This window comes from Asterias rubens, chromosome 1 (assembly GCF_902459465.1).
Source record: "Asterias rubens chromosome 1, eAstRub1.3, whole genome shotgun sequence".
NCBI classification, from domain to species: Eukaryota; Metazoa; Echinodermata; class Asteroidea; order Forcipulatida; family Asteriidae; genus Asterias; species Asterias rubens.
The window spans coordinates 20,686,642-20,713,337 of record NC_047062.1 but is presented as its reverse complement, the minus strand read 5'-3'; the positions used below and the strand labels follow the sequence as shown (position 1 = coordinate 20,713,337).

The 26,696-nt window shown below is 38.6% G+C and overlaps 1 protein-coding gene across 1 annotated transcript; it reads left to right on the top strand.

Annotated features, from left to right (window-relative positions):
- The first annotated feature begins 122 nt into the window (after positions 1–122).
- On the top strand, positions 123–23,269 carry LOC117290133 (protein stum homolog). Its single transcript, XM_033771391.1, has 3 exons — positions 123–757; positions 18,250–18,420; positions 19,691–23,269. The coding sequence occupies exons 1-3, from the start codon at positions 496–498 to the stop codon at positions 19,756–19,758; spliced, it is 501 nt and encodes a 166-aa protein (XP_033627282.1). The 5' UTR covers positions 123–495; the 3' UTR covers positions 19,759–23,269.
- The last annotated feature ends 3,427 nt before the right edge of the window (positions 23,270–26,696 follow it).

Below are 26,696 nucleotides of genomic sequence, written 5' to 3'. Positions count from 1 at the left end.
CTCATGATTGCGCAGCATGCATGTGGATAATATCCTTAAATGAATGATCAACCAAAAAAAAAACGGTATATAGAAGGTATTTACTTTCGAGAGCCGTGCACTCAACACGCAGTGCGGTGTGTACACACACGTGAACCGGAGCCTAGTGGAACCAGACAGCATTGTTCCATCATTCATGCAATATAACGGTGACGACGGTTTTTTCCCCTTTCTCTTCATCTGCTGTCAATCGTGGGAATTCCGTACAGTCTGTTAGAAGTCCCATGGACATAATGCATGCGTCGTTGACTAGGAATGAAATTATGTTGATTCCTGTGTATGAATGTTGATTTACTGCGGTATAGGGGCACATCACCAAGTACGCAAAGAGCACTATCAGCAAATTTACTACATTGAATGTTGTCGTAATTGCCAATGTGGAACATTCGCAGGTGTACTTTTACGAAGCGCAGTCTGTGAAGAGTGAACGGGTATAAACTTGAAACCACAAGAACTATGGCTTCGGAGGATGCATCGGTGAAAGTTGAACTGACGACGGAGTCAAGCTGTTCACCAGCTGAAGGGGGCGAGGGCGGATCGCCCCGTAGCCGTGCCGAGGAGGCACATGTTTTCATTTCTAACAGACAGCTTTCCACGACCAAAGATGTCATTATTAGTGTACGAGAGAAGCATGGCTCGTTCAGGTCTGCTGTGCCCTGTATGCCTATGCCAATGGCACTAATTTGCTGCCTTTTCAATATCTTTACGCCTGGACTTGGTGAGTAACAGCGGGGCGAAATAGTGGATTCAATAGATCTTTGTGTAAATCTTTTCCACAACATCTTATTTTCCAAAGTTCAGAGGAACTTTATTAATGTAGGCAAATTACGCGATGAACTTAACATTTAGTGGGTGATGGGTGGGAAGGGAGGGGCGGGGTAATGTTGTCGACGCATATTGGTGGGTGGGGAGGGATTCATGTTGTTGTTTACACGTTTGGATGGTGGTGGTTTGAATTTTATGAGGATAATTAGTTTTCAAGAAATAAATCGCAAAAGTAGCTTACAGCCTGGCGAGAAAGGCTCTGCTAGTGCCAGGGTCAAAACGTCAGGCCATTTTAATCTTTTCCCACACATACCATAGGTCATTTCGGTTGCAACAACCAAATTCTATTTTCCCAAGAAATAAAATTGGGCAGTTTGCAACAGCTAATTTTATTTTCGCACCAATTTTACACTACTGATTTGAAATGAAGAACTTAATAACACAGCCATGGCCAGTGTTAGGACGTGTACTTATACTGCACGTGTGCACCACCCTTTCCATGCGCTGAGTTCTCACGGTACAGGTGCTATTGTGGAAGTATTTAAACCGACCTTTACAAATTGGCTGTGAATAGTAAGACAACTACTTTCGAGTGTGTAAGGAGTTCATGGCCGAACTAACTAACAAATCTTAGCGATTTTCCGGTCACATTTACAATGTGGAGTCATTATAAAGACCGTATATACTTCTCAGTACAATTGGAACTAACATCAACTCATACTTGTCGGATCAAGGGGACAAGGGGACTGAATCAGTGTAGCGTGCATGCCTGAGGAAACCTGTAAACACGGGTGCTTTCTATAGTGAACCAGAAACCTTGGTCTAACCCCGACCCTTCCATGATAAGTGTTCTGTGTTCTTTTACGTGCAGGCACTACACAAATGCATATGTACCCGGGTAGTGTACCTATGTACTTGGCATCATTTCCCCAGACTTATCACTCTTATTTGTATATCTATATTTTTTTTACGGTGAACGAAATGCAACCTAGAGACTTTTCGCTGTATTTATTGGCAACTTTGAAGTTGGTGTGACTTTTATCGATAGATATATATATAGATAGATAGATAGATAGATAGATAGATAGATAGATATTAATACAATTGTTTAAAAATACAAAAAAGACATCACAATCAGAAAATTAAATTGCGTCAAAGTTACCATTAAATCAATAATAATGCATAGAAACTCGTGAGCGTCATGATAATTACTAAAATTGGCTTGCAACACAAATGAATGAAGGAACTGTATTACATCGTTATGATGTTATCTTCGTCGAAGTCAAATTTAATTTAGTAAAAATGCACAGCAATGTTAAACAATGCAGTGTAAGGCCGTGTCCGAAACGGCGACTTCGGCTACAGCTACGGCTAGATCGCGCGCGTCTGCTATTCTTCAACACTGGTAGACGCGCTGATCTAGACGTAGCTGTAGCCGAAGTCGTCGTTTCGGACACAGCCTTATAACTTTATTGTCTTCTTTAATAAAAATAAAAAAATCTGGGATAAATACAACCAAAGACCAATGGCACCAGCTATTTTTAATTGCGTGAAAAACAATACTTTAATCGAATATGGAATGTTCCATCCACGCGTGCAAAAGAAATTCATTACAATACAACGTGTTAGACTTTAATTGGTCTGAAAGACAGACATGGTTTATTTGCTTTTGTTCTGTATACATCAACAATGAACGTTGAACTTGAACAGATGGTAACGATATGTACACCAGAAGATGAATATTCATTATCAAATTTTATCAATAAATTATCGATAAGACACATTCTTCCTTTTCGGTATGCAAATAACATGTTGTTTTTGAATACATTTTTAATCAATATTCTTCGATTTCATAAGTAGGGTTCCAGTGTAAACATTTTATTAACTGTGTTTAAATCCTTTAAACATAAAAGCTAATTTTGACTGTTTTCCCCGTTTACAAACGCAATTCCAAAGTTGAATGCGCGCAGAAAAATATTCGTTTTTCGTTTTAATAATTGTACTCGGTTTAACTGGCGCGAGGCATACACCAAGAAATGTTCTGAAAAGGAGTGTATGCCCTTAGTGGTTCATCCTTGGCCAATTCACAATGTTGAATTCGTATGTGAGGATGTTCAACTTTCGTTTGTAATATCCATCACGTCTGGGAAATTTTATAAATTACCTCAGTCTCGAAGGAACCGTCGTGGACAGTATGAGCTAGCTGTATGTGTGTGTTGGGTAAAATAGGACATCCACGTTGCATTATAGCAACAGGTTTCCCCCTGCCATATGGCCAGATCAGTATAGTAATAATTAGAGTAATGCATAGAGCTTGTGTGTGCGCAAATATTTCCCATTAGCAGAAAATCAATAACGACGGTTATTGTTACGACTCGCTGAAATGTGGCAAACATTTTTTGGGTCTAAAGTGGGCATTAAGATTACACGTATGTGTGAAACTAAGTTCCCTTGTACATTAACTGTGGATGGTAATGTGTGGGAGTGTATATAATAGTCGTCCCTGCTTTGTGATTGTGCGGTAAACGTTTTTGAATAGTAATAACGTATCAGTTTATAACACTATTTATTGATCCCGTAAACGAAGCGGGAACTGCTTTCAGGGCCGGGGGACTAATTGCAATCGAGTGAAGAGTTTTAGTGAAGGAGCCGCTCTAAGAGATTGGGAGAGGACCCCAATAATTATGAGGCAGTAATTATGAGGGTCATTATAATCGGGGGTTGGGGATGAGGTTGTGGAACCCAGTTCACGTACCCCCGGTCGGTATAAAAGACAAAGACGCTCACTTGACCCCTGCGCAGTAAGCCTCACGCAAAATACTGTTGTAGAAAGGTTTTCCGTCTGTTGTTGGCAAAATGACGATCAGTTCGACTTTTTTGAAATAAATAAATATCAGTCGGTTAAATGTTTTAAATGATAGCCTTCGAGAAAAATGTTGCTATGGTCGAAACGTCAGGCCATTCATTATTTTTTTATTTCTTTTTTACATAATAGTACATTCCACTTTACAAGAAACCTTGAAAACTAATTGACATTGTTTCAGAAGAGAGACAAAACCAATTAGGGAAATTAGTACAATGCAAGGTCAATTAAACAATAAATACTTAATTAGGTATAACATTGCTGGTAACATAAACCCTTGTTAATTATTTATTTTAACTTCCAGTGTTTTCATCTAGACCCCCCCCCCTTCTTGCAAACGAACAAATGCATTAGGATGAAAACGCTGTGTCAATTTTCGATAAAAAAAGAAGAAGAAGAAAATAAAGACAACCATTCCTTACTGGTCCTTTTTTACTGACATAAAACAGCGGCTGTTTTAATTCCATGAGTTTTACCCATTACAGGCTTCCAGGCAAGTCATAAATTTGATGCCAAAAATACTAGTAAAAGCAAAGCCACTAATTGACGACTTTCCTATGGGCTTTTAAATCCATTTATTGCAATTTACATATAAAACGAACTACAAACACTAACCTGAAGCTTTGTGATCATACAGTATACAACTAGAATGAAAAGCTAACACGGAATGAAAAATATTCATTTAATTTCTTTCAGTCGAAAACATTGCATATATTAATTTTTTACAGCGGTGTACACCATCAGAAATCAGGCAGACATACAGAGTGAGAAAAACGTGCATTTATCACATTACTTTGCGGAGCTATAGTCCCTATATGGATAATTAAATTGGACTGAATAACATTGCTCAAACCCACGTTTAAAGCGATGTACAATACTGGTAATTACTCAAACAAATTGTTGACATAACAACTTACTTGGTAACTAGCAATGGGAAGCTGTTGATAGTATCAAACAATGTGATAAACGACTCCCTAGTCTGAAGTAACGCAGTTTTTGAGTAATTATCAATATCATCTTCAACTGTATTCGAGACCTAGACAACTGAGGTCTCGAAATCAAGCATCTGAAAGCGCACAAGCGACAAGTTTGTTTTTCTTTCATTATTATCTCGCAACTTCAACGACTGATTGAGTTCAAATATTAACAGGTTGGTTATTTTACGCAGATGTTGAGATGCACCAAGTGAGAAGACTGGTCTTTGAGAATTATAGGTGCCCGGTGTCTTTAAGCGAACCATGAACAAAAAAACACACCTGTACTTTATATGCGGTTGAAAGAAGTTCACTGTCAGTTGAGTTTATAAACGATCTTTAATGAACTAATAACTTGGATATAGGAAATGAATAGCCATTGATCGCAACAAACTAACCAGGTCGCTTTCTATGCAACCTTCCCCTAGTCAATTAAATGCATTGCCTTTTCATCTAGGATGGTAATTGCACGATCCACCTGTTGCAGACGTTGGGTCTGAATCTTTCATAATTTAAAAAACAAGTGCACTTTGTTCCATCTGTAGACCCATCACAGAAACCACACGCACCAAGGGGATTGTGTCTGCCCTGCAGCAGCCCCGTGTAAAGCCATACAATCCTCAAGGACCAACTTCACAAAAGGACATTAAACATTTATTTATTTTAGCACATACATCTATAATAGATGCTTTAATTACCCACAATAGCGCACGGGTTCAAGGAAACAAACCTTGGACTGGTGAAAAGGTGTATTATATTACTTTATGGAATTATGCATGTTTTTTTCTCTCTATCGTTTGGAGTTTGGCTTTGCTGCTTACTTGACCGTCTTTAGTTAGAGTGCTTGAAGAGTACAGTGCCTGATGGTGATGAGTTAAAAGTGCAAAATCTCAGCAATATCAGGCCTTTCTGTATAAATAACGTACTGTTAATGGCAATTACAAACCCTTTGAATACTTGGAAAGTCGTTGAAAAATGACAGGCCTTTTTTCAGAGGTCGTTGTGAGTTTATTGACTTCGAAACAGCTGTAGAACATAATTTTTCCACTTAAAAAATTTACTATCAATTTTTAGACCACAGAGCTTGTAACCTTTATGTTCAAAAAGGGTAGCCTTGTATATTCCATTTCATTTCTGGTAAGCAACAAACTACACCATAGAAGAAATTTTACCCTTTGTGTCATAATTTCCACATGACTTGAAGAATAACAGCCGGAAAAGTTTTGTGATGTTCCTCTGCCTTCCAAAAAAAAAAAAAATCAAGTGCCAACAGTTTTGTGGGCGGGTTTCATTGTTGGAACTTACTGTTTTGCAACTAGGTTAGAATAACACCATGCAGAGTAAACAGGGTTTGCGGTGACACCATGAAAAAAGAAAATCTCTTTTGTGAGTAGTGGTGGCCAGCCTGGTATTGGCTCTGAGAAGAAAATTCAACTTAAATTATAGAAGCTGCCTTCAAAAGAAAGACAAACAAACTGCCTTCTTCAATATACCTGCAGATTGTACTTGTTGCTGTTGCTAAACTTTGAAAGCAATAAGACTGTTTTTCTCCACATAAAACGTTAAATGCAATAAGTTCATTTTAGAACCATTCACCGCTTGCTCGTGTTGTTTTTAAAACCTTTGGTATAACAAATGCAATCCCTCGATTATAGGAGGGAAAACATAAAAACATGTGAACAAATAATAATAGTAAACGGGCAAAATAAATATGCTGGTATTTTACCATCTAGGGAAGAGTCATGTCAATAGGATACTGATATTATTTACGACATTCTAAATCATTGCTGTTATGGCTGTAGACACTAAACAAAGCGTCATATACCACGGTCAAAACTAAATTTATAAGCGGATCAAATAAAATGAGACTTTGCATTCGGATTGGGCGCTTTGGGTTCATAGAATTAGCGTTTGTTGTGAAATAAATATGGTTTAAAAAAGTAGAATATAATGTTTTCACACAGATATCAAGTTTGTCTCTAAAAAAAAAAAAAAAAAAAAACCAACTGAAACAACATTTTTTTATAACAAAGCAAATAATATTTGATCTTTTTAAAATGGAACGGTTAAAAAGTGTCTGTAAAGGTATTCATTCGTGAACGTCATCAGCCTTGTATGGTAATGGTATCCATAAATATTAAGAAATACCGCATTGTATAACATTAGTTATAATCCATATATGGAAACCAATTTGCTTCAAGCTACCGTTTTCTAATTATGCATGTACAAGAACACAAATAATAGATAAATATTAATAAATATTAGATAAATATAATAAATATTATAAGAACACAAATAATAGGCCTACATTCCTCGTTAATTTATAGCAATATTTTTTTCCACAATTATCTTGGCACACTCGGCAGTATTAGCAAATAATGTCAGGAGCTCTTGGAATAGATATCATAACCTTCTTTCCATCGACTCTGCTGTTTCACCTCGATCCCAGAGGCAAAACAAGCGATTTCTGAAATGCACTCTAGTGTCGAGTCTACCTACTGTGCACGTTTTCTGCAGACGGGCACAGAACGAGATATGTTTCATACCAGCTTAAATAACCAGAAAATGGTTTTGGTTTAGCTGCCAAACATAAAAAATACAGTTTAAAGTAACAGCGGAAAACAGGAGCTGAAACTGCTGACATTGCCGCTGTCAGTAATAATAATAATAATAAGACTTGTAATGCGCACGTATCCACCCTGCTGGGTGTTCAAGGCGCAGTAGTCAGATAAAGTAATGTATTTTACCACGAGGGTTTTGAATTTGTTTGTATATCTCCTCTGGCTATATTTTCAAAATTATCACAACTTTTTGTTTCAATTTGTCGGTACACGGAAGGAAAACGTTTCTCGTTCCGGTATAAAGTGTTTGCCTGAAAATAATTTCTGTGCTCCCTTTTTTTCAAGCGCAAATAAATGTTTTTCCTTCTTCGCTAAATATATAAAGCTCCGCATCAATATTTTGAATTGTACTAATGGTCAGTTCAGAAATATTTTGTTAGTAAATCAAGGCCTATATTTAAACCAAACTATTTTTGAAGAGAACTACCAACCCCCAACGGGACATCAGTTTGTAGGCAGAAAACGAGGGCATGAAAGCACGCTATTAAAGCTATTCAGTATTTACCCTTGTTCTGTTCAGGCACTTTCAGTATCAAATAAAGGTCTTTAGTATATTATTTAAAGCAAGCTATTTTCGAAAGAAACACCAACACTCCCCCTGAGAGATTGTTGACTAGAAACAAGGGCGTGATATGAAAACACGACGAGTTATTCAGCCCTGAAGGATTGAGATCTAGCTTAACACAACAGGGTCCTGAGTTTTCTTTTCTGTCATCGTCCCACAGAGATGTCTTATAAGAAGAGGTTTGTTTGCCTGTAACTCCCCAGCGAATCCAACATCAACCCCGACTTCAAATTTAGTAATTTTACGCACGCGCATCTCCTTGCTCGTCGATCCCCCGTCTTCGGAACCTGATGTACTGCACTCCGTGATCCTCATAAAAAATGATCCACGTCAAATGTTTATCAAAGAAGTTGGTTTCATTATGGCATCCAGTTTGAAGAAAAGAAAGAAAGAAGTTGGGAAATGACAACGAATTTGTCATCAGGCCTCAGACATCAGGCCTTTAACGAAGCATTTTGATATTGTCAGTGTGTTGTGACAGTACAACTTTCTAAAACTAATCCTACTCGAAATGAAAAATTGTGATCTTAATTCAGTTTGCGTACCCGAAAAGAACAGAACAACACGTACTTGCAAGAACCTGCACAAAATCCAATCAAAATCACACATTGACAACAAATGTAAGTGAATCGTCTCTGCTGTTTCGTTGGAAAGTACAAAAAACGTGACATGGTAATTTGATTGAATTTTCACACTGGGGAGGGGGCGTGAAGGTGTGCTTTGCAGAGTTGCAAGAGATTTCCCCTACCCATAAACAAACTATAAATATTGTCACTCTACGATTGTTGAAGTTGTTTGTCTCACTATTACCATGCTGTTTCTTCATTTATGTAAACGCTGCATTGCATCGTAAACCAAACCAGACTGGAAGAGCAACCCAATAAAACCAACGTCGGTTGGAATGTTGTCGAAGATTCGATAACGAGATGTGAACACATTTAACAGTCTGCGCATTCGCGTCACCCAGTGAATAAATTGTTTTGATTTGTACTGGTATCATCTGCCAAATAGATGATTTATACTCCTTGGTGAAGGGTAGCATTTAATGTCGACTTCCTTGCTGGTTACAAAACAACCAAAGTTCAAAGCAAAGTTTTCTATGGTTTAAAAGCATTTTGGGTAATATAGGGAGAAATAGCAATGTTCCAGTGTCAGATCAGACTTAAGGCGTTGTGGGAAATACTAGTAGTAAGTAAGATTTGCGGTGACACCATGTACAAATCTCTTTAGTGAGATTGGTGGGTCTGAGAGGAGCCGATTTTCTGCTCGACGTTTCGGTCAGTGTGATTTGAGCGTCTTCAGTAGATACATTGTCGTTATGCACTTTGAATTCCCTCGATCCTAGTTTAAGTCTGTCTTCCTACATGCGACTCCATCACTTCTCCATCAGGTGTAACTGTCAACCCGGCCAGAAGTCTTCTTCAAGGTCTCCTCTCTGAGACAAACCCAAGACACAGGTTTACGGCACTTCTGTTGACTTTGGACGCGCCAGGACTGCGAGCTACGAATAGTATTCTATTTCAATACAGAGTTAGATAGATTCCTTGAATGTGTGTCAATCATATGCATTGTATTGATCCTTGTGCACAGGTGATGATATAAATAAGGAGTGGCACACATCTTCTTTCTTGGACCCCTTGAGCATTTTGGAATCGCTCCGAGAAATAAGGCCAAATTAAAGTTACTTAGTACAGCTACGGTGGTAAACCCTTGTGTCCAATATTGTGTTATCTGAAATTAGTGAACGTATGCAAGTAGTGCCACACATCTTTCTGGGACTCCTTGGGCATTTTGGAACCGCTCAGATGAATAAGGCAAAATTAAAGTTTCATACAGCTATAGTTCCTTCACGTCCAATATTGTCTTAACTGATGATATTCAACGTAATTGTAGTACGTTATCATTTAATTATACAAGAAGTGTCAAACGTCTTTCTATAGGACCCCTTGAGCATTTTGGAACCGCTCCGAGGAAGGCCAAATTAAAGTTTCATACAGTTGGTATAATTCCTTCATGTCCACCATTGTCTTATCTGATGATATTCAACGCAATTGTAATACGTTATCATTTAATTATGCAAGTAGTGACAAACGTCTTTCTATAGGACCCCTTGAGCATTTTGGAATCGCTCCGAGGAAGGCCAAATTAAAGTTCCACACAGCGAGTGGTTCCTTCATGTTCAATACTGTCCTATCTGAATTTCAACGTAATTACAGTTCATTATCATGAGTGAAACACATCGTTAAATAGAATCCCTTGAAGCATTTTGGAATCGCCCAGCTGATGAATGAGGCCACACTGAAGTTTCATAGTCCAGCTATACGCTGGTACCTTTATGTCCAATTGTCTTATCTGGAAATCATATTGAACGTCATTACCATTTATTTATGAGTGGCACACATGGGACCCCTTTGAGCATTTTTGAATCGCTCAAGTGAATAAGGCCAAATTAAAGTTGTGTATATAGTCCAAGTACGCTGGCAGTTCCTTTATGTCCAATATTGTTTTTATGAAAGTCATATTGAACGTAATTACAGTGCATTATCACTTAATTACGGGAGTGCGGGGCATCTTTATGTTACCCCTTGAGCTTTTTGGAATCGCTCAGATGAATATGAAAATGTCAAAGAATTAGTTCACAGTACAGCTACGATGGCGGTTGCTTTATGTCCAATAACTGTTTAATCTTTTGAACGTACTGTTAGCGAATGCTACTTTTCAATTAACTCAAAAACTCCCAACCTCTGCTAATTAACTCCATAGAGAGTATCTGATTACAAACACCGATCGCTCCACCTTAAAGACTACAGAAAAGTCAGGGGTCATAATAACTTGTTTCTGTGGCAATATCTTCATACTATGATGAGACTCATTCTGACGCCAAGCAAATTGAAATACGATGGCGGTTGCTTTATGTCCAATAACTGTTTTATCTTTTGAACGTAGTGTTAGCGAATGCTACTTTTCAATTAACTCAAAAACTCCCAACCTCTGCTAATTAACTCCATAGAGAGTATCTGATTACAAACACCGATCGCTCCACCTTAAAGACTACAGAAAAGTCAGGGGTCATAATAACTTGTTTCTGTGGCAATATCTTCATACTATGATGAGACTCATTCTGACGCCAAGCAAATTGAAATATTTCCCCACACAGTAAAATTGACCACAATATTCAAAAGTTATGCGTATGTGTGTGTGAGTGAGTGACTCAGATACTTGTTTTTCATTTGACCCATGGTATGACGCCCGATCGACCCCCTGATTCGAAGCACCCCGTATGCCATCACATTGGAGGTATCAATTTCTGGTAACAACTTTCCTTTAGAATTATATTCCTAAAAGGGGAGTCTATATTCCCTGGTGTACGTGCCCACTTACTGTACACGGAACCCCAACGATGTGGAAAATGCTTGCAATAATCAAGTAAACTTGACATCTCCCTGGTACCAATAAACAAGGTTCTGACGTCAGCTTAAATTTCCTGCTGCCTTGGTAACACTCAGCCAAACTCGCTCCACACTCGTCTCACATGACCTTTTTTTAAAGGCCGCATCTCAATTGTTGGTGCCGATGATTGTGGACTTCTATTCAATGATGTTTTGCTTATTAGTGTTCACTGATATACAATTTCCTTACCTTTTCTTCGTGGTGCAACCATAGAGCAAGGACAAGTGTTGATTTCCCGTTTATTCCAAGGCCTAGAACTGAGGCTCAGGTTAATAGTCTGACCCATGTTTCGTGTATATCATGAACAATTGTTTTACCAAAAAACATACTTTTCTTCAAATAACTCTTATTTTACTATGAATGCAGTAAACACACTCTACAGCAAAGTTGCCATTGTGTAAATATTGATGAAATTGAAATTGCACTGATTGTTCTATTGAAAAAAAGAAAAACTATAACAATCCAAAACCAAGTGAGTAATATTTACAAAGCAAAACTCGAACATTCTTACACACTGCAAAAATTGTGTTGTTAAATCTGACAAGATGGGTGTTGTCACACACATACCCAGGAGAGAATCAACATTAACACCACATGGTGTTAACATAACACCAACGTAATTGTATTGGCAGAATTAATCATGTGTTAATCCAACACCATAATATGTTGTAAATTTCGATTCGTTTTGGAGTTTAGTTTCTCATCTGCACAAAACACTTCGACTCAAGTGCGCGAAAGCACCATGGCACACAAGATCAAAGACAAAAGCTTTCATGTCGTGTTATTGGTCGGCCATACACCATGACATCTACCAAAAATTGCTGTCATTACAACTAAGGAATATAATATTACGTTTTGCTTAATCCAGACGCCATAAAACAAAACTATTTACGGAATTCTAGAAATGGACCCGAACGCACCTGGTGAAATGTTTATTTATATATACATGCATAGAGTATTGTTGAACCGTGGATTTTCTTCCTCCATGGTTGAACGAATAACAAGGAGTGAGCGTATGTCTTTTTGCCAAATGCATCTTCGAGTCAAATGCAAATAAATCTTTTGTTCCACCGCCACACTGGTGGGTAGGATAGAGACGTTCATAAACATCACACTTCGTTCAGATTATAAACCCGCCACTCAAGAATCTTTCTCCCTATTATTAAGTTAGATTTATAATTTGATTACTCAAAAATGGGTCTGAATCTGATGCTTTTAAAATGGTACGGTGATGAGATTATTGTGTTATGGGATACTAAAGTAAAACCTGGCTTGTTTGTTTTGCTAATGTATATGATCGGCCGGCGCGGATAGAAATCTAATGTCAAAGAGATTTCAAGAACCTTTCCGAATATTTTATTCAGTGTAAAAGTGAAGACCTCTCAACAGTAAACGAGAAGTGTTTGAGTGTGTTTTTAATTGTCGTACATCTAGATAGAACTGGGTATAGTTTGGCATTGTTTTCCCTGCAATTTTTAGTTGTATAGTGAGTCCAATCTTGTAAAGTTGTCCAATACGAATGACTGATGTGTTTTTCTCTTCTCAGTTAGAGATTTGGTTTAACTTTCATGGACGATACATAACAAGGTTTAAACAAGTCTTTTGCATTTCTCCTTCACGTTCATCTTTAACATTGAGTGAGATTTATAGGGCTAGAGACTTGCCGTACACGCTTGTCACATCGATTGGTCGCTAAGCGAGCCCCCGTCTCTATCTCTGTCTTTCTGGCTCAGAGAGTGATGGCGCTGGCAAAAATGACGCAGAGAAAACAGATTGGCCAACGGGTAGAAATTATAGCTGAACCGGGGAGTTCTCCGGGATCGAGTTACAAATCTGTTGCACACCGGGTGCATAAGAATGAGTAGGACTTAGCGCAGATTAACGACGGGATTCCACAACGAAAGAGCGAGATTTGACGATAAGGGGGGAGAACACAAGCTTCTTATAGAGTACTACAACCTCGTCCCCGGGGCCAGTCAAGCAGAATCCTCGATCCCATCAATGAGAAATCGCCCTGTAATGCGAGTTACATGGTGTAACTAGCTATTCATAATGTAGATGATATACAAGTCCCGAGATGCTTTCTGTAGTTTTGATTTTATCGATATACTAATTTTCAATGTGGCGATCTAGGTATACCGAGCGTCACGTCTGAAATCGTGTATAGCTAGAACCACACTAAACACATCACTAACACTCTATTCCACATAACTGTAGATAACAACATATAGAACGCCATTGAACACATGGGTCTAACTAGAACTACAACATATATAGCACACAACTATAGAACTACAACATAACACATAACATCTAGAACATAAAAAAATAGAACTAAAACATAACTTTTTTTGTAACAATTATAGAACTGTGCAGTATAACACATAAATAGAACTACGTGACATAACACATAACTAGAACTACAACTTACCACACATTAGAACTATACTACAGTATAGCACAGAATTAAACTACACATAATACATAGGCCTAAAACTAGAACTTCAACATAACATACATACTACATAATATTTAGAACTTGATAGATAACACATAATTAGACCTGCAACATACCACATAACCACATGTACAGTTAATAACATTACAAGACAACAATTTTGCTGTTCATTAAAAAGTTCTCATTTCGTGTACCATTCTATAATTTTAGAGAACGGTTTCCAACACTTCACTCCCCTTTAAGGGATTTAAATTCCAATTGATATAAACCATTGCTTAATGTATAGATGTGGCATTGGCACATCTGATATAAATGGCTACTTAACGGTCACAGACGTAGTGTCTCCCTCTAGAGGGCCACCATCTTGCCCGTTGCCATGAAGATAATCATTTCGCTAAAATAAGCTTCATAAAAAATTTGTTCTGCGTGGGAGGTCTGCTTCAAGCCATGATTACTTTCGTATAATCTTGTAAAATACTATATCATTCCTATTGATCAAAGTGTAGTTTTTTGTAATGTGCCGTCAAAAGATCACTGTCTGATGTGTCTTGGGGTTTTCTAAAAATAAAAATGAAGCTGCCAGCCTCTGTCTTGTAATGCCTGGGATATTTTCATGGTAAATGTGCCACTGTTTGATCGTAAAACCAGGCGTTCTGCTCTGCTTCGGCTAGATGTAGAGCAAAGAGCCATTCCAAAAGCTCCATTGAAATATTAAATGCATCTTTGTATAACTCATATTGCCTATGATGCATGTTTCCCTCCGTCCTACAATCTAGTCTGTTTTAAGAAGAACATAAGTTCCTCCCTTCAGCTCCTCTGTGGTATGTTCATACTTTGATCTTTCTTTTTGTGGTTCCTTACAAAAAATGGGGTTTGCCAAATTTGGGGCAAACTTGAAAGCAAAGCCATAATTGGGGAGGGGCTACGTCTTAATGTATCGTAACCATATTCAATCGTGCATTTCCCAGGACCACATTGGATGAAAGGCGGGGAGGGGGGGGGGCAAGGGTTTTGAGCGGGGAACCCTTTTGAGCTCCCGCCCTCGCCCTGCCCCTCTAGTTACGGCTCTGCATAGTGATCCATGGCTCCGGGCTCTTGCCCCCACCTTCACTATTTTCAATCCAGATTTCCCCTTTCGGCATTGCTTCAACTTGAAACTGTTAGACGGCATCCGTGATGTGATTCCAAAGCATTTTATTTGGTGTAATAAATAAAAAAAACTGTCTAAAAGGCCTGATGTTAATTTGATAAAATGTAATGTCAATATTCTGACCATGACGAGGAAGGAGAATGCATGGGTTCATTTCATTCTGAACCACTGCCGTCAGCAAGTCAATCAATCCCACGCAAGGATACAGAATTGGCTTGAGGACAACAATCCCACCCTCTTAAAACTAGCTTTCCCCCCATCTCTCTCTTTCTCTAAATTCAGAAAATAGAAGAGAGAAAAAAATCCTCACATTCATGCAAATACATAGGGCGAGTATGTGTTGGTGTAACCTGAGGCACGTCCTCACAAAAAAAAACCATCATTCCTTATTTGCGTAGGATTTCTGGCGCAAAGTCTGGGCTATAGGAAGGAAGGAATCCAATTCGTGTATATTTAGCAGCAGCTGGTTATAACTCGGCAACGTAATGCAACCGGGCACCGTATTGTAGGAAAATAGTGCCATTTTACATCAAAACAAAATTGTGCGTAAGAGGTGGCACGCAGTAAATATTTACCTTTTCACCTTCGCGAAAGCAATGATTGGGAGGGAAGTGTTCATGTCCTGTAAGGTAATTGCTTCAGAGTGAGCTGGGTTTGTAATTTTATTGAGTCTGAAGCAGAAACAGATAAACACGTAATAAGAAGCCAGATTACTCATTCTCTCGGTGTTTTTTGTAAAAGCATCGTAAACAATAGAAAAGTGCGCTGGGGTGATTTTGAAATGACGTCATACGTGGGGTCGATAGTGTACGGGTTTTGATTTCGGTAATTTATCCCCTTTATATTAGAATTAAAACAAGTGCCTCACGGAGGAATTATTTCAGTCGAAAGCTTTTGTATCACTCTTTTTTTTTTTTTTTTTTTTTACAAGAAAGCAGATTTAGTGGCCTGACGTTTCGACCCTATATAGCTAGCAGATTCTTTCTGAGAGACTAAATGACTTTATTTTTTAAATAGTATTTCACGCCACCCCCTGTCCCTGTCAGTTGTGGTTATTTGTGAATTAAGTTCACATTATTTGAGTCAATACCATCAATGTGTACTATGGATTAAAATATGGTAGGCCTATCTCGCTCACTACCCTAATGCACAAAATTGGCATTACCGATCTGTATCGAAAACATATACACACGATGGCTATTTAAGAATAATTCTTAGACTCTATAAGCAAACTTTCCACAATCAGATGAGTGAATCTTATCAGTTACATCCTCATACGCACATCCACAAAGAGATTCCCGCGTGAGGACGCACTTCCAGTGATCTCTCACGAGAAATGATGAGATCCACACACAGACACACCCCCCCCCCCATCTCGTCCGTTTCCAGGTTGGCTGCAATTCCAACAACTCCAAAGCCAATCCCATAAATTATCAATGTAAATGTGCGTCATACCGCTCATAACGTGATTTACTGACGCCTGGTGAAAGCCCCCCCTACGGGACCAAGTGTATCAGATGGGATCTTTTACCGGTACTGATGAGATCGGTCTGACGTTAGGGAATTTATTGTGTTGTAATCTCTTTATCAAGATGATTAGCATACCTCCGTATGTTACACTCTACTTATGTCTTCTCACACCGATCGTCGCAACATGTGTATAAAATAACAAATCTGTAAACATTTGGACTCAATTGGTCACCGATGTTAAGAGAATAATGAAAGAAAAAACAACTTTGTTGCACAAATTTGTGTGCTTTTTGATGCCTAAAAAACTTTAGGTCTGAAGCCTTTTAAATAGTATTTGAGTAAGAAATAACCTCTTTCTCAAAAAGAAAAAACTATGTTACTTCAGAGGGAGCCGTTTCTCACATTTGTTTTTGTGGCAGCTCTCCATTGGTCGTTAGTAATTAACTTTTTATGTTAACGATTATTTTGGCTTTGGGAACGTTCGATTGGAGATATGCACAACCAAACTTGCTTTTGAAAATTCCATTTAAAAAGGTGTTTTTTTTTCTCTCAGATAACCATCCATCCATAGTGACTTTATAGACGACGTAAGAAGAATAATCCCTATACAGGAATACACAATCCGAGAAGCGTTACTTGGAAACGCTTCCCAGTTTAAAATTTTGGGGTATAAAAACTGCTGTCTTTTTGCAGCACCACTTCAACGTTACTTGTGAAATGATTCTCCAATTGATTTATATACTATCAAACGCTAATCATAGACTTCTTCCAACCGATTTCGTTTGTCATTAATTTAAAGAGTGATTACCAAACGTGTACCTTTAAACATCTAAAAATCACAACACATTAAAATCCACGTGAAACTCCCAAATAATTATGAAATAATTATGTTCATCTGATAAGAAATACCACCAGCGGATTGTGGTGGTGTTGTGGGGTATAATTATCCACTGCCTGCCGTGAGCTTTTCCGGTAACATGTGTGGGTGTGTGAAGATGAGCCTACAGTCGGAACATCTGTGTGCTCGTGATTATGATTTTGTTATTCATACGCATGTAATGAATGTCAGATAGGAGCAACAAATCAGATAACGCAGCATTATCGGATTATTTTGTGTTCAAATTTGATTGTAACCACAATCAAGTTTTTGAGCTTTTTTTTGCTGATGAATTTTCTTTCTCCAAAAGATCTACTTCGTATTCGGAATGAATGAATTAAACGTTGATGATCTTTCATTTCGTGTGATTTCTTATCGTGGTCTTGGGATAAGGCAAAGTGGATTTGGTTATTCACATTTCAGTTTTTCTTTTTCAATCTGAAAGCGTTCCAATAGTTGCGTCCCTCAATATTGACAAACTGCGTATTGTGTAAACTTAGCTTTGATTAACCACATGTAACAATAGGCCGTAATTCTTAATGAATTAATCAATCAATCAATCAATCAGAACTGGAAAAAAATGGTGTGCAAATAGATCAGTTAATAATTAAATAAATAAATAATAAATAGACCCCCCCCCCCATATTCAAATTTAAAACAGATTGCGTAATATACCTTTTTTGGCATCCGTTGTTTTAAAAGGTAGACCAGCATAAAAAAATAAAGAAATAGTGACGTAGGCCTAAATATTTCATATAAACGTACCGCATCGAACGTATCGAAAATCTTCAGTCCCGCACAATATGGACCTTTAGCTTATCGTGAGCGGAGTTCCCCCCCCCCCCCATCAACATTATGCAACAAAACCGAGGCAGGTAGATACAAATAATCTGGTACCATTTACTTTTTATGAATTTTAACAATAATTAGTGTTGTTGGAGACAGGGAACATGGTCAAAATGGCGACAGTTAGATCAATGTATATTATTATAAACACTGTTATTGCCTCGTTACCAGGTACGCTACTATCCTCGTTCTCAGTGTTCTGTTGCGGCTTCACCCGTATCACTCCCCGTAGTGCGTTTCTATGGAATCTCTTGGCTGCCTTGCTTCAGGTATTGTCGTGCATCTTCATTGTTGGCTGGATATGGAGCATCTCGTGGGGTATGACATTCTGCACACTTGCCAGTGAGTATGAAAATAAAACTGGAGTCCCTAGGTAGATTTTTCATCCAATTAATTTGTTTTCCCCGCTCGACAAGAAGCTTTTTTTGTTGTCAATAACCAAGGCTTGATTTCACAAAGTACAAAAATTGGTCTTAACATAATGTATCAATCCTAATTGCAAGCAAAGGTAGACGGTTACAATACATAATCACTATGGTGATATTGAGAACTCATCTTACAATGAGTGTTAGTGCTTAATTTGTGATATCCTGCCCAGGAATTGTTCTTTAAAGGATGTGGGTAGCCTGCTTGATGTAACACAAAACAAAATGTTCACAGATTGACATTAAACTTTCACCGTTTGAAGATAATGATAGTAGAAATTCCCTTTAAGTGTTACTTGCTGAGGTGCTGGAGTTTTTGAGAAATGAGTAAAACGATGTCAATAAAAATACGTTTGTCATACTAAAAATGTTTTCGTGACTTGCTTTACTAATTTCTCAAAAACTACTGCACCTCAGCAAGTAATATTGTAAGGGAAGCTTTCTACTATCGTTATCTTCAAACCTTGAGTTTAATGTAAATCATTGTACATTGTTTTTTATTGTCCTACAAAGAGTACCCGGACCCTATGAAGACAAGAAACTAAAGAAGAAATGACTTGCTGTTCATTCTTTCTAAACTTCGAGATTAAGGCTTACTCTGAAAAAAATCATAAAAAACTTACTTTCATGTTTTCAATTTATTTCTCCTCTGATGTATTGTGTTGTAATTAAATTGTTGTTTTGTTAACGATTATTGGTAAGATTATATGTGTATTGTGCGTAAAACGTGTTTTGGATTGAACAGAGAATTTTGTGACATTTTAAAATCCTTTTATGATAGAAAGCTTGCAGTGAAGAGCCAATGATTAGTTGACACTCAATAATTCTTAACAACTGTAAACAAATTGTAATTTACGTCAAGCAAAAGGTCGAAGCACCCTTCATTATGTTGAAAAATAGGAATTAAATCCATTTCATCATCTTCGTTAATAATAATAAGTCACCTCAGCCGACTGGCAAGTCACCTCAGCTCAGCCGACTGGCTGGGATGATGCCCTCTTGCGGCGTGGCGTTTTTTTTCTTTTCGTGCACAGTACACAAAAGTCAGATAGAGGGCGGCATTTTAAACTGACGACGAGGCATGAGCCTTTGTGAGAAATTATTGCACTCGAAGGAAAGATGATGACAGAAGGCTGTATGTTTAAAGTAACGAAAAGTTAATGCGATTTTTGTTATTTTTCTTTCAGCTGAATATAAATACGAGAAACAAGTCAGAGGAAAGCAACACCAATCCGCGAGGTGGACTCCAACTTAGTACTACTCCTTGTTGTCATCTGGAAAACCACGTTGTGACTACGTTCAGAAAATGCTGTGTGCCGATCCACTGAAAGCACCCACGATTTACCAATATTATGGTTGAAACAGGAGCAATGCTTAAATGTTCGGTTTGAGCAATGCCAAGTTCTCATCATCGATAGGTGGATCCTCCTTTTGGCGTGTTTTTTTGCCCAAATGGCTTAAATTGTTAAATCGTGGTCGCAAAGTGAAGCAACTACAACATGTACTTAACTTGTAAAAAAGAGTAGTGCCATCCGCTACTGGGGCGGATTTGCCGTTTGATCGGCTGAGCAAATACTGGAAACTTTGGTAGGGCCGAAGTCAGGCCGAAGTCATGCCGAAGTAAGGCCGAAGTAAGGCCGAAGTCAGGCCGAAGTCGAAGTCAGGTCGAAGTTTAACTTTGTGTTTAGACTCCTGTTTGATTGTGATGGACAGATCAGGAAAGCATTTAGGCATGACGTTTGCCCCAAACAATGCTATACATTATTACCAGCCCTTTTGCTATGAGCTATGCCCCCTTTAGCCCCTGTTTCCACACGTTGGCCAAAGACGGCCCCCATCTCTCCTAACGTTGGCCCACAGACAGTCGGCCATGGTCATACCCTGGCCAGGCTAACTTACCCTTAGTCGATCATGCCTGTAAGGATCATCAACATGCTAAAGTTGTTTCACCCTCGGATCACAACTCAAGAGGGCGTTCCGATCGGTGAGGTCTGGTAACATGCGTGCCGTTTCCCCGGACGGATCCCACAGCGATGTACGAGAGGGGCTCAGCGGCACGCCGTTTCGCATCTTTTAAAACGGCTTTTGGGAGGCTGTGATCGCAGATGAGCCAGTGGGAACATTCATTGCAAAAGATACCTGGCCATGCGCAGTTTCTACATGTTAGTAATCGTCAACTATCGTTCGTCATTGCCCGATGACACCACTTCGAAAATCATGTTGTATCGGTGAACGCTTATGGTTGCATTGTGAACATAAGCATTGAGTATTGAGATACTTCATGAAAATGCTTCTGACGAATAACTTAGAAATGTGGAAATGCACTGACGATTTTGAAAAGTCACCCTGCAAGATTGTGTTTTTATTTAATGTTAAAATTAATGTTAATGTTAAAATTTAACTTGTTTTTGTTGGCCGCCTTTCCCCAAAATGGACCACAGCGACCCCTGTAGCCGTTTTCACGAAACGCTTGGACTAATCCTATCTCGAGTTAGGACGAGTTACCTGTCCTTACTTAGGATGGGTTCAATGCGTCATACGTCTTCGGATAGGGAACTTAATTCGTCCTAAGATTAATTCTAAGTTAGGACGAGTTTGGTCAAATCGACAGCTGGATGTTGCCCTGCAAGATGGAAAATGTACACAATGGTCCATTGGTGGTTCAGCGTTGTTTTTTATTGACATTTGGCTGTGCAAGGGTGTTTTCTTTAGTAGTTCTTAACTAGTTTCTGCAATATTTAAACTTTCTGTGGACTTCCCTTTGCAGAGCAATTTGTAAAGCAATTTGTAGTTTGGATGATACCTTGGAAATTTTCGCGGTGGTCAGACATCAGACATTCTCTTTAAAATCTTGCATAGTGATAGTGACGTAGGCCTAAATATGTCACCTGAACAACAGGTGGATTACTTTTTAATTTGGGATCAAACTTTGGGCAGCTTTGGTAAGAAATGTATATTATGCCACTCCCATTGCAGTATTTTGACCAAAACTTCAGTTTCCTATAACCCTGTGAAGGCAAACAATTATTTTAGAAAAATATGTTTCTCGAAATTTGCATAAAATGCGCATGCTGTCTCGTTTAAAACAAAAATGTTTATAGAGCTTTTGTATTATATTGGACTTCATGCATACATAGTGCTAGCCGAAAAAATAACATAAAAGCAGAAAGGGTAAAAAACGCGATTCGCCACAAGTCTCTTCATCAAAATTTGCAATCAATATTTGTACGGTGTGTACAAATTGTCTTGTTTATTTCGCGTAGCAAAGCTTTTTGGCTGTGCCGTCTTAAAATTTTAGAGGTCTGTCGTAATACCAATAGTAGTACTCTTACGAAGATGCAGTTTTCCTGTACCAAAGGAACAAATTATTGTTAATAATTGTTTTACTTGTGACGTTGGCGTTTTCCCGCATTGTTTTGAGCCACTTGTTTGATTGACTTATAAACTGCATAGCAGTCTAAGTTTTGTGGAGTTTTTAAAAATATTCTTTAGTTAAACTTTTGTATAATATTAATAACCTGTGATGCGACTGTGTACTATTGCTACGAGGCATGTGTACATTTCAGTGGTTTTAATTTATCAGTGTGATACATAGGCCCTTTTCGAATCCACGGCTTTGGCTTTGTATTGGGCTTCAGGCTCCGGTCTCTGGTCTGAATCCCTGACCGCATAGCACGCGTATAGTCAGAACAACTGATGTGGCTAGCTAGCCTGAGCCGAATCCGAAGCCGAAGCCGTGAATTCGAAAGGGCCAAATACGTGGGCCGGGTGTTGTGACAGGTAAAGTAGTACACAAGATGCCTGACTGCTGAATGTCGTTTATACTCGAACCATATAGCCGTTGTCAGGGGAAATGTTTCCCCGGAGAATCTGCCCCCCAAGGGAATGAACATGTGGGCTGGAGGAGGAAGATTCAAAAGAGGGCGCTATCCAGAATAACTTATTACACAGTTCGCCTTATAGGGGAATGATCTCTGGTGACAGAATCTCCCTGCCACACCGGGGCGGGTTTGGACCCTTGATGAGGAACCATTGATAATTGAGCATTGAAGGTTTGCACGGTGAATTGTAAACAGGTAATTGTTAAGTGTTTTGTTCATCGGATTGTACGTTAAAACCGAATGTCTCATTTGAAGTAGTGGCCAAAGATCCAAAGTATACTTTTAGATTGGAGTTGAGGCCTTCACGCTGGTAAGTGGCTCTTTGAAAAAGGTGTGATCATTGTCGAAAACAGATACGAGCCAAATGGTATCGTGGAAGCCTTATATCTGTACTTTTATTGGCAATGGCCAGAACCAGCTCAGGTACCGAGTATACAATGCATAACACACATCGGTGTATAATTGGTAAACTCGAAAATTAATATCATCATTAGAGCTTATAAGCTCAGTAGGCCTTCGGAAATAAAACTTAAATTTATCAATTTTGTTTATTGATATACAGAAATAAAATCAGATTGTACGAAAATAAATGCATAATTATTAGCAGGAGATTTGGTCGAACCGGTGGTTATAAAACATTTTGAAAATATGCTTAAAAAGCATAAAATTAAACAGATCGTTATGTAAAAGACGTGTTAAAGAATGTAACATAATGAATACTAAAATGTAAATCGCTACTGTTGGAAGTCACTGTGTGTTTGGAATGTACAAAATGTTCTCAGTCACTGTTGAGATGAATGGATTGTAATGGATTGTAATTTGAGTTATAAATCCGCATTAATTATGATAATTGTTTGAATATTAAAGAGTGGACAAGAGTATTAATTTTGTTGGGTTTTAACATGAGATTGTCTGACCTTCGAGATCACTCAAAATACTTCCGGGTCAGAGTTGACCCGAACTCTGGTTCCTCGAGGGAGCCTGGCACATTTCTGGGTCACTGATGAAAACTTTCTGGCTCATCTATTGACGCAGATTCCGGGTCAGAAATAGGTCAGAGCCCCGAAGTGACTCGAGCCCAGTGTACCAACTTGAGAAGCTTGCCCAGCAACTGGGTATTAAACGATCTACGCTGTCTTATTTTAGTTTCCGAGTGCACAGGTTCAAAGTTGTTGTTGTTGTTGTTGTTGGTTTTGGTGTTGTCGTCCTCTTATTTGTATATTTATGCCGAGATGTATGTATGTTCTTGATGTTGAAAGGTCATGAGATTTTATAACATAAATCATCACAAGAAAAATCCATTGACGATTAGTGGTAGAGAGCAATTGAGTGTAACTTGCAACATTTCGTGGTGAACTTATATTTAAATTTACATATAGTAATATTAAAATTATTATGATTTGTATGATCGCGTTTTCAGATGCAAGAAAAAAAATGCGTTTATAGTGTCGTGTTGTTCGAATCCTGCAATAGCCTTCTACTAATAGAAGCGACTTCCACAGTCTGTGAATCGCACAAATTATGTATGTGCCCCTGTCTGTCCGCCTACCCCTTCATAAGTGAAGACTGAAGTTACACCACTGTTTGTTTAATGTGACATCAATATACTGTTTTAGCAGAACTACATCACCTCGTGGGATGTCTTAAATCGTGATGCTCGGGTCGAAGTGGACAGTTGTACATCATTTTACATTCATGCTTGGCAAGCCTCGACGGCAATTCCTCATGCTCTAAATACCTCTTAAGATGCACCGCGTGCCCTCCTTGCGGCGTACATAAACGCCCTCAGCGGCTTGGCAAACGCCTAGAGTGGTCACCTGCATATCATTCAAGGATGAGTGACGTCAGATGTTCGGGAGGCTATGTTATTATTTTTTTTCTGTAGTACAGAGTTGCCATCCTAAATTTGTTTTCCTGATTTTCTTTTAAGGGATTGTGCCCTTTTTGAATCGATTTAGAAAGACCAAAAGTCTCAATCAAAAGGCACTACGATAGTGGCAATTTTGACGTACAGAAGAAAAAAATGCGTTCGGCCGGCCGGGGGAGGAATACCCCATGCGCAAAACCTATTACTGTGCAAAACCTACTACTGTCATTTTGCTGGGGAGGAATCAGTTCGACGAACCCCCCAAAAGTGCATCTGATTAAATGTAGAGGTTGGATTCTCGATGGTCGTCGTCATCATTACCGTCTTCAATCTTATTCAATAATGTGCCCCAGCTTTTTTTCTCCTTATAAAAAAAGTTATAGGCTAAGTAAATCATTGCTTATTGGAACCGTTTTATTGTTTTAAAACTTGTAGCACAATCAAACTAGGCTAACATGTGAACACAAAAGTTGGTCGCGGTAACCCTTCTCATACTAAAATGTTGGGGCGTTCAGACTTATATATCTGATATAACCATACTTCACAGTGAAATGTTTCTCAAAATGCTTTATACTATAACCAATAGTTTTTATCGTCAGCGAGTACCAAACGTATACATTCTCTTTTGAGTGAATCTCGTTCGATGAAAGGTGTACGTTCAAACCAAGACATAAACAGTGTTCAATATGTTAACGTCAAATAAAAAAAGTACATCAAATACAAATTGTCAAAGATAAGGATTGCCATCTCTGCATTGAATTGCGCTCTTTAACAAAGAGCTGTTATGAATGGCCTGACGTTTCGACCCATGCAGAGTATGTCTCAAAGGCTAAAGGATTTTTTTATTGAAAAGGAGATCATTCCTCTCGCCCCCCTCCTCCAACTTGAAACGTCATTCTGAACCTGCCTTCCCTTCCCCCAATGCAGTCAATTCAGTTGATCAAACTGTCAGTTAGAAGTGAGACAGTTTCTTCCTAATCTATACCCCCATAATATTGATTATATTTGTAAAGCCTACGATCACAACCAAAAGGTTTCTTCATGCTGCGGTTAGGGTCATCTTTTGAACAATGCCAACAATTAATTGAATACTGATGGGAAAAGGTGAACCTGTTTCCCCCTTGCCTAATATTTTAGTCACATTGTCTTCAGACGCTAAGAAAGAAGGCTAGGTTCCATGGGGTGTAATAACATTGTAGGAGGAAACAAATGAAACGTGCTCTGCTCAGACTCAGAGCATTAACCAGTGGCAGACTAATTTTGCAAATGAACGCACACCAGATCATCTCGTGCTTTTGTACAGGATTTTTAGTTTTCAGTTTTTTCCCTTCTTAACACCCCTTGTACTAGAAAAATAACACAAATCCTGCTTTCTTTCCCATGGTAAAATTGACTGCCAAAGAGAGTCCCTGCCTAAAAATTGCAAATGAAGTCCGCCCTCTGCCGACTGAAGTATACAATGTAAAATAGTAGGTCATCGAAATCTGGTTACTTGTTGAAGGCATATCGCATTGAAAAGCTCTAATCACTTCCACAGCGACTGGCTCACGTAGTCTAAAGTCAGAAGTTAATGATGAAGTGGCGTTAGGCATTAAATGTTTTTAATTTTGTTTTTATCGACTACAATGAATGGCATTATTATATTTTATTAAGATTATTCGAATTTAATACTTAGCCGCAATATCCGTCCCGAGGTCAAACTAGTATAAATTGTTCCAGGATTTGACGCGCTATAATATGTTGTTACGGAAGGAATTTGATTCAAAAGAGGGCGCTCTTTATTGACACATTATTTCATGCCAAGGCCTTATAACTATACCATCGGTTTGTCTTATGGTCCCTGTTTAAACAAGCCTTTTCTCCCCAAATAACGACTTTCTGGTGTTGATTGCCTTATGGCCCAATAAACGCATAATGTCTGTAACTACATCAAGGCTTGTGGCGGCTTGGTTTACAACTCGGGATCAAGGTAGCAACAACAACAAAAACAAACATGGAGGAGAACGGTTCTTGTTCCTCCATGCGAGAACCATTGAGGAAGGTTTATCTCTCCTTCGTACAAGAACCATTCACTAGAAAGTAGTACAATTTAGATAAACACCGAATTAACCACTTTGAGGTGTTGACAGATGCCCCAGTCCAGGATAAACTGAAATAGCAGGTCCAGTTGATTTTTCTCTCTAGATGTGGCAGAAGAAAAACCATTTTGTCATTGAGAGCTCTCACAGTGGTGACTTGTTCAAGGGATTAACCATCCAAGACTCAAGACAATGATCAACATGATAAATGCTTGATTACCTGTTCACCCGCTGTAGCTATATGCTGGCTATTTGCATATTATAAAGGTATTATACTGTACCGGTTTGGATTATTTGATTTCAAAACCAACTATGCATGAAAAATCCCTCATGCCACGCTTGACTGATAATGGTGCATCGTTATACA

Excerpts from the sequence above, each read along its gene's own strand:
- LOC117290133 (XM_033771391.1), top strand. The coding sequence starts at position 496 with ATGGCTTCGGAGGATGCATCGGTGAAAGTTGAACTGACGACGGAGTCA. Across the intron at positions 758-18,249 it reads TATCTTTACGCCTGGACTTG|GTACGCTACTATCCTCGTTC; the intron begins GTGAGTAACAGC and ends CCTCGTTACCAG. Across the intron at positions 18,421-19,690 it reads GACATTCTGCACACTTGCCA|CTGAATATAAATACGAGAAA; the intron begins GTGAGTATGAAA and ends TTTTTCTTTCAG.